This window comes from Monosiga brevicollis, genomic scaffold, assembly GCF_000002865.3.
Source record: "Monosiga brevicollis MX1 MONBRscaffold_36 genomic scaffold, whole genome shotgun sequence".
NCBI classification, from domain to species: domain Eukaryota; class Choanoflagellata; order Craspedida; family Salpingoecidae; genus Monosiga; species Monosiga brevicollis.
The window spans coordinates 202,104-215,208 of NW_001865073.1; the positions used below are offsets into that span (position 1 = coordinate 202,104).

Below are 13,105 nucleotides of genomic sequence, written 5' to 3' on the forward strand. Positions count from 1 at the left end.
AACTGAACGCCATTTTGCATCTGTCCCCACAACTAGCCGGCCTTCCGTACCACAACCATCCGGCGTTCGAGCACCATGAGATGAAAGTCAACCAGTTACGGGGTTGTCACGCCACCAATTGTCAGCATGATGTATTCTTGCAGCCCTCGCTCTTCTCTCTCTCTCTCTCTCTCTCTCTCGCTCTAAATCTCTCTCTCTCTCTTCTCTCTAAATCTCTCTCTAAATCTCTCTCTCTCTAAATCTCTCTCTCTCTCTCTAAATCTCTCTCTCTAAATCTCTACTCTCTCTCTCAATCTCTTTCGTGGTTGACGAAGAGGGCGATGAGTCATTTGGATCTTGGTCCGAGACTGAGTGGGTGTAGTTGGCCAGGGATACAGAGGCGCAGCGGGGCTGGATCCGACGTGTCGGTGCTTCGAGGCGGTGGCAAGATCGGCTTGTAGCGATTTTGACTGCTTGGACGGCCGGTGGTTGTCTGCGAGCACACCTCTTTGTTCTTCGTGCATGCGTTATTGCAGCCTCCCCCCCCCCACGACACGACACAATGGCTGGCGCTTGGCTTCCCCTGGTCTGGGCGGGTGTCTTGGTGTGGGGACTAGGAGTGATGGTGGCGGTGGGACAAGATGTCAACGCTGACACACCGGATAGCTTGTCAGAGGCTGCTGGTGAGGAGCGGGTCCCGCTCCCTGACGCTGCCAAGTACTGCATCATTGGTGCCGGACCGGCCGGTCTTCAGCTGGGCTACTACATGCAAAAGGCCAACCGCGACTACGTCATTCTCGACCGTGCCCCGCGCCCAGGGAGCTTCTTTGAGCATCACCCGATCCACCGCAAGCTCATCTCGATCAACAAGCGCTACACGGGCAAGACCAACCGTGACTACAATCTACGCCATGACTGGTGAGTCCGATCGCAGCACCCGCCTCCCATGACCTCGTGCCTGCGCCTACTCATCCATGCTGGCACCTGCTCGCTCGCAACGTGACAATCCCCGCGACCGTGCGCAGGAACTCGCTGCTAACCGATGACGAGGCCATGCCCATGTTCACCAACTACACACCCGACTTTTGGCCCTCAGCCGATGTTTATACGCAGTACGCCAGCGGCCCCGCCCTGCCCTCCTTCTACATGCGTGCACCGTGCCTTAGGACTGTCCCTTGACACGTTCCTGCCACCTCATAGGTACTTGCGGGACTTTGCCTTGACCTACAATCTCAACATCGCCTATAACACCAACGTCGATGCCATTGTTCCACTCAGTGATGTGACATGTCACGAGGATAGCTGCGACGCCCGCCGAGCACACTACGCTCTGCTTACCACGGACAATCCTCCGCTGCACTGCGAGGTCGTCGTCATGGCCACAGGCATGTATCAACCCTATGTCCCCGATGGTGTCAATGCCACAGATTACACCCCTTGCGGTGAAGCATCGATTGACCCGGAACACTATGCGGGAAAAAACGTCATGATTCTTGGCAAGGGCAATTCCGCCCTCGAGGTTGGCACCACAGCCTCTGAGCGCGCCAACTACGTCCACTTTCTCTCTCGTACTCGTATCCGGTGAGGCTAGAGTTGAACCACCCCTGCCGGGACATGGCTGGCGTAGACAGATTGGGCAGAGAACAGAGCCAGCTCATGACCCCTCCCTGATGCGATGATGGATCATAGGCTGGCTTGGCAAACGCACTACGTTGGTGACATTCGTGCCGTCAACGGCCTGCTGCTCGACATGTACCAAGTACGTGGTGCCCCGTGCTGCTGCCCCATCCATGGCATTCCACTATTTACGTGCCGCTGACCCACGACTCGCCATGCATCTCACACGAGCCCGTCTGCTTTCATTCAAATCGCAGCTCAAGTCCCAGGATGGCTTTATGGAGGCCGACGCCCGCCGCACAAAACTTCAAAAGTGTGATGACGGCAAATTCCGTCAGTTCCGCAATGGCGTGCCCCTCTATGGCAAAGGTGCCATACGCCACCCCTACGATGAGGTACATCAAATTTTTGCCCTTGCCTGTTTGTTTTGTTTGCTTTGTTTTGTTTTGTTCTGTTTTGTGTTGTTTCTTGCTGCCCTTTTGCTTGCCAGCCAGCTCTCGCACTAGCTTTTTTCACTGATGTTCAATGGTGGCCCTAGGTGATCAACTGCATGGGGTATCGCTTTGATGCCGATCCTCTGATCGCCGGTGGCATTCAGCCCAACTTCACCACGACAGCTCGCAAGTATCTCTCCCTTGATGACTGGTACCAGGCTGATACTGCCAAACATCTTTATGTTGCTGGCACGGCCGCGCACAGTCGTGATTATCGCAAGTCCTCGGGTACGTTTAGGTTGATTTTCTTCCGACATGGGCGCACACCACAAAAAGATTGTCTGGATTCCTTTCTGGTCCTCGTCCATTTAACGCATCATGTTTTTTGTTTTTTTTTAACTTTTTTTTCCCCTTTAGGTGGCTTTATCCATGGTTTCCGCTATCTGACGCGAACCCTGTACCATCTTCTGATGGAGCGGTATGAAGCCACACCGCTCCCGTACACTGAAATGCACTACTGTGATGTGATGGACAAGATTGTGGATCGCATCAACCACGCATCTAGCATATACCAGGTAGGAGGTTCAAGTTGGAGCAGCCGTTCCATCACTGGGCTTGGCACATGATCACGTTCCTTGATCGTCCTTTGACCCCTTTCTTTCCTTTAGATGTTCCATGTTTTGGGCGATGTTATCGTGATTGATCCTGAGACATGGATGCTCCAGTACTATGAGGATATGCCGGTTTCACAAGTCGCCACGCGGTATCGTCTCAAACCGCGCACTGGTTGCGTTGACAGGCCCTGACATGGATGTAGTTCTCACCGCTTGTTTAACCTCCCTTGCACGCTCAGGTTTGCCGACAAGTTTACCCTTACGGTCACACTCGAGTACAAGGAAGACTTTAGTTGTCCTGGTTGCGACACGGTTCGCAAGGGCCGTGCGACGGGTGCGTGTTTCGAGGCCTGTTTGTCTTCAACTGCCTTTTCCTTCCATTTTTTTTTTTTTTTTTTAAGAATGATCTGATTGGTTTCTTGAACAGGCGGATTCGAGAATGCGCACAAAAGCAACTTTTTGCACCCTGTGATTCGGCTGAACCGACCCGGGTTTCACTACGCCAAAAAGTTGCGCGAGTTCCACTTGGTGGAGGACTTTTGGACCGAGTTCAACACGATGCGCAACCACCTTCACCCCCTGGCCACGCACTTGGGCCGACTAGTACCCATGGCCATCCGCGAGTGCACGACATGGAAAGAGGCATTGGAATACAAGCCCAAGGGCCGGTCCAAGACTGGAGGCGTTTCCGGCATTCGTGCGCTCGAACAGCTCATTGATCCTTCCGAGGGCAGCAACTCAAAGAAGAAAGCAATCGTGGATGAGACGCTGCTTGTGGACGAGGAGGAGTAGGGCGAGTATCGCGCGCGGTTCTCCACAGGGCCACGAGCAATGAGCAACAACCCTGTGGTCATTTTATTCAGCTCGCATACTGTTTCAACGACAGGACGTCTATGATGCCCCCCATTGTTTGTTAATCGGTACACGATGACATGAACGTTTTGTGACAGTCACGGGGAGCAAAGCGCGCGCTTTGCTCGACCCTTTTCGACAGACGAATGAATTTAAACTTTGATTTTGAACTCTGCTTCTTCTTCTCTTTCTACACTGCAAGTCGTGATGCGCATGTGACAAAGCTGTTAAGGTGTGAATTTGTATTTATGCAAGCTTTCTGGCCTCACGCCGACACATGCGTGGGCAAGCAAGGCGCCAAGCGAGGGTTGAGAGCACAGGGAGACAGAACTCTGGCTAGGGACAAGTGCCGATGCCGGCGCGTCCTGTACACGACAACAGAGGCTTGCTGCACATGAGCCGGGAAGTGCAGGGGAAACTCTTTTTGTCATCAGACTCGGGCCAACGCGAAGGTCGGGTATTCCACGCAGGGTTTAGGTGCACGGCTATGGATCAGGGTCAATCAAGGCTCAAATAGAAAAGCGCTCGTGGGTCGGCCCAAAAGCTGCGGTCACTTGCTTGCCAACGGGGACAGCACACGGAAAAGGGAGGCCAGGCCTTAAAAGTCGGTAATCTTGATGGTGATGGGTTCATCCAACTTGTCTGTTCGAATCTCCAGAGCGCTGTCATGTAGTCCATCGCAAGCCAGGGTGAGTGATGGCACAGGTGACTCAAACCTCGTGCATGTAAGCTACCAACCGGCCATGAAACTTGGCAACGGGCCGTTCCATGTCACCCGGGAGGTAGAGCTTGCCAATGATCTGCGGATGTAGACCGTCGAGGCGTCACACATATACACCCGCGCGCACACACATTCACACACAAGAATGGGGAACAAGACAGGTGATGAGTGTGGGAGGGTTAACGGCCAACGAGGCGTATGGACGAGTCTCGCCCACCTTGAACTCGACGACATTACCGTCCTCCTCATCATTCATCAGACGAGCAATGGTATCCAGTAGCTATAAAGGCCAAGCGGTGACAGTTTGTGAGGCAGTGGCAGCGCATGAATTCAGAGAGGGACATGGTCAACCAACCTTCTCATCAGGGAAGCAGCGAATCTCCTTGATGGTCTCGCCGGACGGCCCCTCACGTGTGGCCTTGGTCATGATGAAGTCGCAGTGGAAGCTGAAGCGTAATGCCGTCACCACAGCAAGGCGCTCCTTCTCATTCGTATCCCAAAACCGCCGAATGTCTTTTTTTTTTTTATAATTTTTTTGACACCTACACGCAGCCTTGATCAGGAACAAGGGCAGCGAAACGGTGGGCATCCAGTCAATCAACGGTGCGGCACCGACAGGAGACCACCTCACCGCACAAAGAGCATCAAAAAGCAGAGCGAGACAGAGAGACACGAGCTGGATGAAACGGGTGTTGGGTGTCAGCAGAGGCACCAAAGGTTCAGCCGAACGCGCCGCAGCAGTTGTGGAGGCCTCGAGCGCTCGTGCGGACCAACAACAGGGAGACACAAACACGAACAACTCGAATGAACAGGCCCGTCCCCAGTCCCTTGCACACCCAACAACGCTGTCTTATCTCTATGTCAACTTGCCCATCCAAAAACCTGAAAGCGCTAGTGCACTCCACAAACGCCAGCGGTACGGAGCAGCCAGCAGTGGGGGGGCGCTGCCGTTTCGTGTGTCCAGTCTCATCATCACACACACACACACACACACACACACACACTTACTCCCAAATTTGGAAGAGGACGGGAAATTCGAAAAATGAAAAGTAAAACATGCTTCCCTTTTTTGTAATGGTTGTCAGATGTTTAGTGCATGGGGTGCATGGGCAAGTCCCATTTTGTCAGATAAATTCGTGCTGCGTTTGAGAGAGAGAGAGAGAGAGAGAGAGAGAGAGAGAGAGAGAGAGAGATGGAGCAGGGGCTGAGGTGGTGGCGAGCGGATGGCGTCCGTGGCGTCCGTGGCGGGTATGGGTGGCTGGCGGTGGTAGTGGGTGTGTTGCTGGTGGGGTTGTTGATGGATGGGGTGGCTGCAGATGGGGCAAAGGTGGAGGCGATTAAACCGTTGGTGGTGACGGCCACCTATCACAATGTGCTGGCTGGGCAGGCCGATCCACTGCGGTTGACGTCGGTGACGATGGACGTCTGTGTCTTGAAGCAGGCCTTCAACTTTTCGGACCCCAAGTTTGTGCAGCTGACTGCCAACCTGGCGGGCGGGATCTTACGCATTGGTGGAACGGACGGGAATACGTACAGCTATGATTTGACCAGTGATCAGCCGCCCACGCCCTGTGCCTGCGGCGGCAAGGCGGTGTGCACCATGACGCGACCTTATTGGGATGACGTGGTCAAGTTTGCCGATCGCACAGAGCATGCCCTCATCTTTGGACTGACCGCCAATCTGACGCAAGCGCAAGATTTGGTTGGCTATGCCCTGGCTTCCAACCAGAGCATTTATGCCTACACGTACACCAACGAGCAAGTCCAGCCGGAGATTACCACGGGCTACCGAGCACTGCGTGCGCAGCTCAATGCCAGTGGGTGCGGGTCAGCTTGTCCCCGTCTCGCGGGGCCTGACGTGGCGCTGCAGCGACATAGCAGCATTGAAGCCGCCTTGACGGACCAGGATGCCAGCATTGTGCAGCAACTGGAGTGGGTGCGAGAGTTTACCGGCTTGGCAGCGCCTACGCTCGACGTCGTCTCGTGGCACACATACGACTTTCATGCCGACGACTTGGGCACTGTTGACCATCAGCCTTTTGTGGCCAGCAGCCCAAACGCTAGTCGCTTCTGGAACACCACCTACACGGGGCTGGCAGGCCGGCTCTTGGCCAACATGACGGCCATTGCCGGCGAGTTGGCCCCACATGCTGAGGTCTGGCTCACTGAAACGGACTCGGTCTGTCATCAGGGCGTGGACGGCGCCACCAACGCCTACCTCAACTCACTCTGGCTCGTCCAGCGGCTCGTACTCATGACGGAGCGTAACCTGACCCTCATGGCCCGACAATCCCTCATTGGCTACAACTACAGTCTGCTCGGCAACTGGCCCGTCGAGCCCATCGGACCCAACCCAGATTACTTTACGACCCTCCTCTACCGAACGCTGGTGGGCCGCGAACTCTACGCCCTTGACCTGCAGGCCGCCGACAGTGCTCGAACTCCAGAGCTGGATCAGGTTGTGGCGGCCGTCTACGCCTCCGCCCGAAACGCATCCCAGCGCGTTTTGCTGGCCGCCAACCTCCAGGCTAACACCACCCTCCAGCTCAATATATCCGGCTTTGACGGTAGTGGTGGCTCTTGTGAGGAATATGTGCTGACACCGTACACCGACATGAACCGTTTACCGCAAACAAACAAGCCTGCATATGAAAGCCGCGTCATGGCGCTCAACGGGGTCCCTCTCTTTGTGGACGAAGCCGGCCACGCCCCCGCCATGCCGGGCCGCCCGCGAGACGCTTGCGGCGGTGTGGAGCTGCCCCCCCTGACCTTTGGCTTTTGGGTGTTTTAATGGGTGTATTCCAAGCACCGACTCTCTTCTGGTTTTTTTTTTTTTTTTCTTGTTTTGTTTGGTATGCTGCTTTTTTCTCCTTATGATTCCTTGCGCTCGAGGCAGCGCAGTCAAAGTGCGAACGCCCTTGCTGTTGAGCCTTGCGCAAATCTGTGCCATCAACATTGACTTTGAAACTTCAATGATACCCCTCTGCATCCGACCTTTCCTCCTTTACACCGTGAAACCGCCGCGCCAGCCGCGCTGCATCAACCCAACCCATTGGAGCCCTCTGAACGCACGCACACCTTTTGACGTTTCCGAAATAAAAAGAAAATAATTTCACCCCATGTGGTAATTTTATACGACACAGCTTAGCCAGGGCTGGAGTCATTGCAAGCACCCGAGCCGGTCCCTCTCTCTCTCTCTCCCTCCCTCTCGCTCCCTGCCCCTCTCTGTCTCGGGCTTCTCTCGCCCCCTCTGGTCGCTTCCCGGCTCGTCCCTCGCGTTGGAGGCTGAGAGTATCCCTTGATTTGACGTTTTATCCGCGCCAGCGGCGTTCGAGACAACAGGAGGGTGCTGCTTGTTTGTTTATTGGTTTGACGTTCTGTTTTGGCAGAGGCGAGCGGGTCAGGGTGGAGAATGGCTCGGCGGTTGCGGGGGCTCATCTTTGACTTGGATGGGACGCTCACGGCGCCGCATGCCATCGACTTTGCGCGGATGCGGGCGCGATGCGGACTGCCGACCCGTGAAGAAGATGCACGCTCCATCTTGACGTTGGTCCAAGAGCTGGTGGCACCTCAAGCCCGGGAGCAATGCCTGAGAGTGATCGAGGAGGAGGAGGCCCTGGGGCTGGCCAACATGACGCTGAACCATGGCATGGAGAACGTTCTGACCCTCATTCGCCGCGAACAGCTCCCGTGCGCCATCATGACACGAAACAACGAATCTGCCCTCCATCGCTTCTGGCAGCTCTGTGCCGAGGGAACCTTGACCAGTGGCAACGACCTTGGGGGCGATCACGGGAGTGGCCGAGCAGCAATCGAAGGATTGACCTGGGTCCCACAATGGGTGCATCCCGCTTTTTACCGCGATGCACAGTGTACACTGACGCAGGCCGTTTTGCAGAACAAGCCGCACCCCGACCCAGCCCTGGCTGTTTTAAGGGCGTGGCAGGCGCGGATTGCCAACGACGACGCCGAAGCACCTGATTCAGGACCTAGTTACACCGCGCCACCCATCGATCCGGCCGACGTCCTGGTCGTTGGAGATCACGTCGACGATCTCATCTCAGGCCGAGGGGCTGGCTGTCAAACGTGCTTCTTGACCAATGTCTCCACACCGGCGGACGGCGAGTATTTAGAAGTGGAGGTAGAGCCTGACACGTTACAGTGGGCTGATTATGTTGTCCACGACGGCCACGGCCTGGCGCGCCTCATGCACCAGCTCCGCATCTCCACGAGACCCTAAGCAACTCACTTGCCGCGAAGCGCCTGGTATCGACGGTTGTCTGTTTTTTGTTTGTTTCCTTTTCTGTTCCTGATCAACTCGGCGCTTGATGACGCCGGCCGGTCCTGCACACGCTTGAGTGCGACTCGTCACCCCAATCGTGTGCATCCCATGTGTGCGAACTTGGGTATTGTTGCGTTGACAATCTGATCTGCTGCATGTGGGTGCATTGTGCGTGTTTGCTTGGATGATAAAAAAAAATTAAAAGGAAGTAAATATAGTTTAGCAAGCTTTGCGCGCTCGCAAATCGAGAGTTGCATGACCTCGGGGTCGAAGGCAGACTCAACGAGGTCAGGCCAGGACAATACAGACACGACCAACCACAATAAAACAAGCATCCCCTATGTTCACCACCCGCCATTAGAGGGGCGACGAGGCGGGGCACGGGATGCGAGTGATATGGGAGTTGCCGTGAAGGTCTCAGACCACAAGGAAAAGAAAAAAAATTAAAACAAATGACGCAGAAGCAACTTTGGCAGCAAGGAAGCATGCGAGGGCACACAAACCCAAAACAGCCACAAGGCGACTGCCCATGGCTAGAGCGAAGACAAAAGAGCACAACATCCAACATGCAAAAAAAAAAAAGATTAAAGGCAAAAATTAGGGGGGATAAATGCGTCGGCTGGCGCTGTGGAGCAAACTATGCTACCACGATCACCGAGAACTGAAAAGGGGGAGGAGGAAAGAAAAAGATATGACCATCAAAGATGGAAGGGAGGAAGGGACATTGGGGGAAAGGAAAGGTTGCACTCCAAAACGTAAAAGCCGCACGGCGGCTTGGAGACTCGAGCTAAAACATAACAAAACAAAAGTGGGAAGAAGAAACACGAGTAAAGAACAAAGACCCGTGCCAAAGAATATTGGCACGGTATGGACGGCAACGCCGCACTTGGACATCAGAAAAGAAGGTGGCGCCTCGGGCGCTTGCCGATTCCCATTCCGGGAGCACATGAAGGGGACCAAAGGGGTGGAAAACAAAAGGATAATGGTATGGTATGGGCAAGGCGTCGTCGATAGTCAGAACAATCGGGCTGGTTTACATGTAGTTGTCGAGAAGGGACGGGGCTTGGTTTGGGGAGAAACCGAGATGTGCGGTGGTGGGTCTGCTCGAGGCGAGCCCGTAAGGAGTCGGAAGTTGCTGTTGTCGCTGCTGCTGCTGTTGTTGTTGTTGTTGCTGCTGTTGCGACTGTGGGCGGCGCAATTGTGCCGGCACTTCCGGGCGTCGATGCATGTGGTAGCGAGTAGCGACAATGTTGAGAAGTTCGTTGCGCTGAACGCTCAAATTGCCGAGGGTAGCAGTGAGGGAGTTGTAGCGATGGTTGGAGTCGGCGATTTTTTGGCTGAGGTTACGGCCGTGCTCGCGTTCACGGCGCTTGCGTCGGCGAGCAGCCAGACGGGCCATGATGCGAGTGCGCGTGGTCTTGTCGGCGCCCTTGAGTTCGGAGAGCTCTGTGGTGGAGGCGACTTGATGCGTTAGATGGGGAGCTTCACGATGAGAGATGCGGCCTGGGGTGGTCCAGTCGCGCAACGAGGCATTGTCGGGTGCCTCCTGAGTGATGCGAGCCAGTGCTGCAGCCAGGTTGTTGTGTCCGCGCTGTTGTTGGTGTTGCTGAAGGTTGCTGTGATGGGGAGTAGCATCCAGAGAATCACCATATCCGACTGCCTCGCCCAAGTCGTGCATACCCGTTGAGGATTCTTCAAGCATGTTCAAGGAATCGTTGTCTGGCACCAGGTCGAAAAAGTCGTCCACGTTGAGGTCGGGCATGATGGCATTCGAGGCGCTCGGGGCAAGATCGGGCACGGCCAGGTCGTGGTTGAGCTTGGCAGATGCGGAGGGGGGATTGCTCGGGTAGTGAGAGGCGTCAGCGGCTGCCATCTCAGGGGCGAGAAGGGCCGAATTTGGGCCTGGAGTGGTGGTGACGGGTGAGGGGAGAGCGTCGGGCTGAATGGGCGCTGCGGGGTTGGTGGCGGGCGAGGACCAAGGAAGCCAAGTGGAAGCTGAGGGAGCATCGATGGAAGGTGGCATGGCACCCGAAGTGGTGGTGGGGAAGAATTCGGCGGCCATTTCACTGGAGAAGAGGGCCGACCAGGGGGTGAAGCGATTGGGAGCGGAGAGCGAGACCCGAGAGGCGGCGGAAGAGGGTTCGTTCAAGTCCGAGCTCGTGGTGGTGGCGGCGATGGAGCAGGCTTGTTGTTGGTGGTGCTGCATGCGTTGTTGCTCTTGTTCGAGAAGTTGCTGGCGATGGAGTTGCTGTTGCTGGTGTTGTTGATGCTGCAGCAAGAGTTGGCGCTGTTGTTGCTGCTGCTTGAGCTTCAGCTGCTCTTGTTCTTGTCGATCAAAGTGGTGCAAGGCGGCCGTGTCAAGATGATCTTGATAGGCAGGAAAGGGAAGAAAGGCATCGTCGAGGTTGGTCATGCTGACGGTGGTAGCGGTAGAGGCTGGAAGGGGCACGGAGAAAGCCATTCCACCATCAAGTGGCGAGCGGTGGAAGCGAGATTTGAGATTGAATCACACGATCAACGCCCCAAAGCCGACGACAACGGCAGCGCGGCGGCGCGGAGCGGGGGTGGGAGAGAAAAAAATGCAAACAAGCAGGCAAGCTATGCCACTCGTGCAGCGGCGGCTGCTGTCAAAAAAAAAAAAAAAAAAAGGCACTTCTTTCCTTAGACGGAAGCGTGAAGCAAATGCCAATTCAAGTGGGGGAGAATACGAGGTGGGGGCGACAAAGGGTGGGTCGCCACACCAGCGACAGCGCTAGCGCGCGGTGATGAATGTACGCAAGATATTTGGCCAGGTAGGTCTGTTCTGGTTTTTGAAGAATGGGCGAGTTTGAAGTCTCGAGGGCCCAGCGGTGCTGGGTGGTGATAAAGCGGGCTCGGATGATTGCAGGAATCGGCGTGCCAGTGTATTCCAAGGTCGTCCACGAATCTACGGATGGGAGGAAGCGACCAGGCCCAAAGTCAGAAATGTGGGTGGTGGCAGCCAGATGCGGAAGCACACAGGCCCAAGGCGCAAAAGGGAAAAACCACCACAAGCACAACAGAAGCAGAACAAAATTGGCAGCAGGACCCCGCCCTTGTGGCGCAATTGAAGGGGGGGAAGGGGGGGGGGAATGTGCAGCGCAGTGTTTTGTGTGATGTGTGTGTAAAGGCGGTGTGATGTTACCCGTGCGCAATCCAGGAAGAGGGAGAAGAGCCGGTGCCACGGGCAGCCTTTGGGGGATATGGGTGGTTTAGGTCACAGGAGAGGGCGGAAGGACACCGAGATACTCGACAAACTGAGGGGATGTGTGGAGTCAGAGGGGCAGAGAGTGTTCTTGAACAAACCAGAGGAAAAGACATGAACACCTGAACAATCTGACTGCGTGGGAGAATAAAGGTGCAGGTCAAGGGGCACCGGACAACCAACGAAGTGAAGGAAGCGGAGGAGGGGATGCCATGTGTCAGGCGGCGTCTCATCGCGTGGTGGCAGGCGGTCAGTTTCACATCGAAAGGAATGAAGAACAACCAGAAGTGGGGGGGGGGGGGGGGGGGTCGCTGCCCTTTTGGTGAGGGTAAAAAACGTTTTGGTGTTTGACTGTAAGGTGTTGGCACAGATCTCATGTTGGTGTCTGTGTCAAGTGTGTGTTTATGGCAATTGGTGGGCGCGCGCAGGGCAGAGGCACGTATCGATCGAGGAGAATGGGAGGGAGGGGGGCTGCCATTTGTGCGCCTCATTCAGACAAACTTACGAGTGACAGTCTGTGTGTGTGTGTGTGTGTGTGTGTGTGTGTGTGTGTGTGGTCGCAATGCGATTGAAAAAGGAGAAAAATGGAACGTGTGTGTCTGAGGTTGGACCAAGCATAGCATTGGGAGATCATCAGCCAGCAAAGCGTGCGATCCCGAAAAATGGCAAACAGCAAAGGGGGCTCTCAAATGGTATGCAAACGTTGCGACCAAGCCGAAAGGACCAGGCCAATTCCAAGGTTCAGACCGCGTGCGTGTGTGTGTGCGTGTGTGTTTGTTTTCAAAGAGCAAGACGATGTGCCATGGTGCATGGCGCGACAAGATGGCAGCCTCGGGCGTGTTGGGGGAGGGCGCTGGGGAGTTGGGGAGCAGCGCACACACACACACACACACACACACACACACACAAAAGTGCAGCGCAGCGATCCCAAGGGAGAACAAAAGAAACGGATGCAAAAAGAACAAAAGAAAAGCAGCCAGCTGCTGCAACTTGGCTTGGAATTTCAACACAAGCGCACGCAGAGTGGAAGTCAACGCGTACACAACGTACGGTACAAGCTGTTGCTTGAGAAAATGGCACACACAAGCACACTCACTGACAAGCTAATTGCGTGTGTGTGTGCGTGTGTGTGTGTTGTTGTATTGGCTGATCTTCCACCCATGGAGCAACATCACTTTGGAATGGGGGTGGTGTAGGTTACCCCTAAAGGCGCCATTTTGGGAGTTTCGAGCCCTTGTCCGTTCCCACTCGACGCAGAGTGAACGACGACCACATTTCGTCACACTGAAAGAGCCAATATAGTGGATGCAAGTGATGGTGGTTGGGAATCCGAGCAAGAGGTCAGGAAACTCGCAGGCTGCCTTCTTGAAGAAGGCAAACAAA

General features: G+C 55.2%; 3 protein-coding genes across 3 annotated transcripts; 2 read left to right on the forward strand and 1 right to left on the reverse strand.

Moving 5' to 3' along the window:
• Window positions 1-541: 541 nt before the first annotated feature.
• MONBRDRAFT_34412 (uncharacterized protein) lies at window positions 542-3,436 on the forward strand (the record flags this gene model as incomplete). Its single annotated transcript, XM_001750029.1, has 10 exons — window positions 542-897; window positions 1,005-1,091; window positions 1,180-1,560; window positions 1,669-1,738; window positions 1,854-1,991; window positions 2,135-2,318; window positions 2,448-2,605; window positions 2,699-2,793; window positions 2,884-2,978; window positions 3,072-3,436. 10 exons carry the CDS (start codon window positions 542-544, stop codon window positions 3,434-3,436), a joined length of 1,929 nt encoding a protein of 642 aa, XP_001750081.1.
• A 2,004-nt stretch (window positions 3,437-5,440) lies between these two features.
• MONBRDRAFT_34413 (uncharacterized protein) lies at window positions 5,441-7,008 on the forward strand (the record flags this gene model as incomplete). Its single annotated transcript, XM_001750030.1, has 2 exons — window positions 5,441-5,465; window positions 5,534-7,008. The coding sequence occupies 2 exons, from the start codon at window positions 5,441-5,443 to the stop codon at window positions 7,006-7,008; spliced, it is 1,500 nt and encodes a 499-aa protein (XP_001750082.1).
• A 2,524-nt stretch (window positions 7,009-9,532) lies between these two features.
• On the reverse strand, window positions 9,533-10,960 carry MONBRDRAFT_29600 (uncharacterized protein; the record flags this gene model as incomplete). Its single annotated transcript, XM_001750064.1, has 1 exon — window positions 9,533-10,960. The coding sequence occupies one exon, from the start codon at window positions 10,958-10,960 to the stop codon at window positions 9,533-9,535; it is 1,428 nt and encodes a 475-aa protein (XP_001750116.1).
• Between the last annotated feature and the right edge of the window lie 2,145 nt (window positions 10,961-13,105).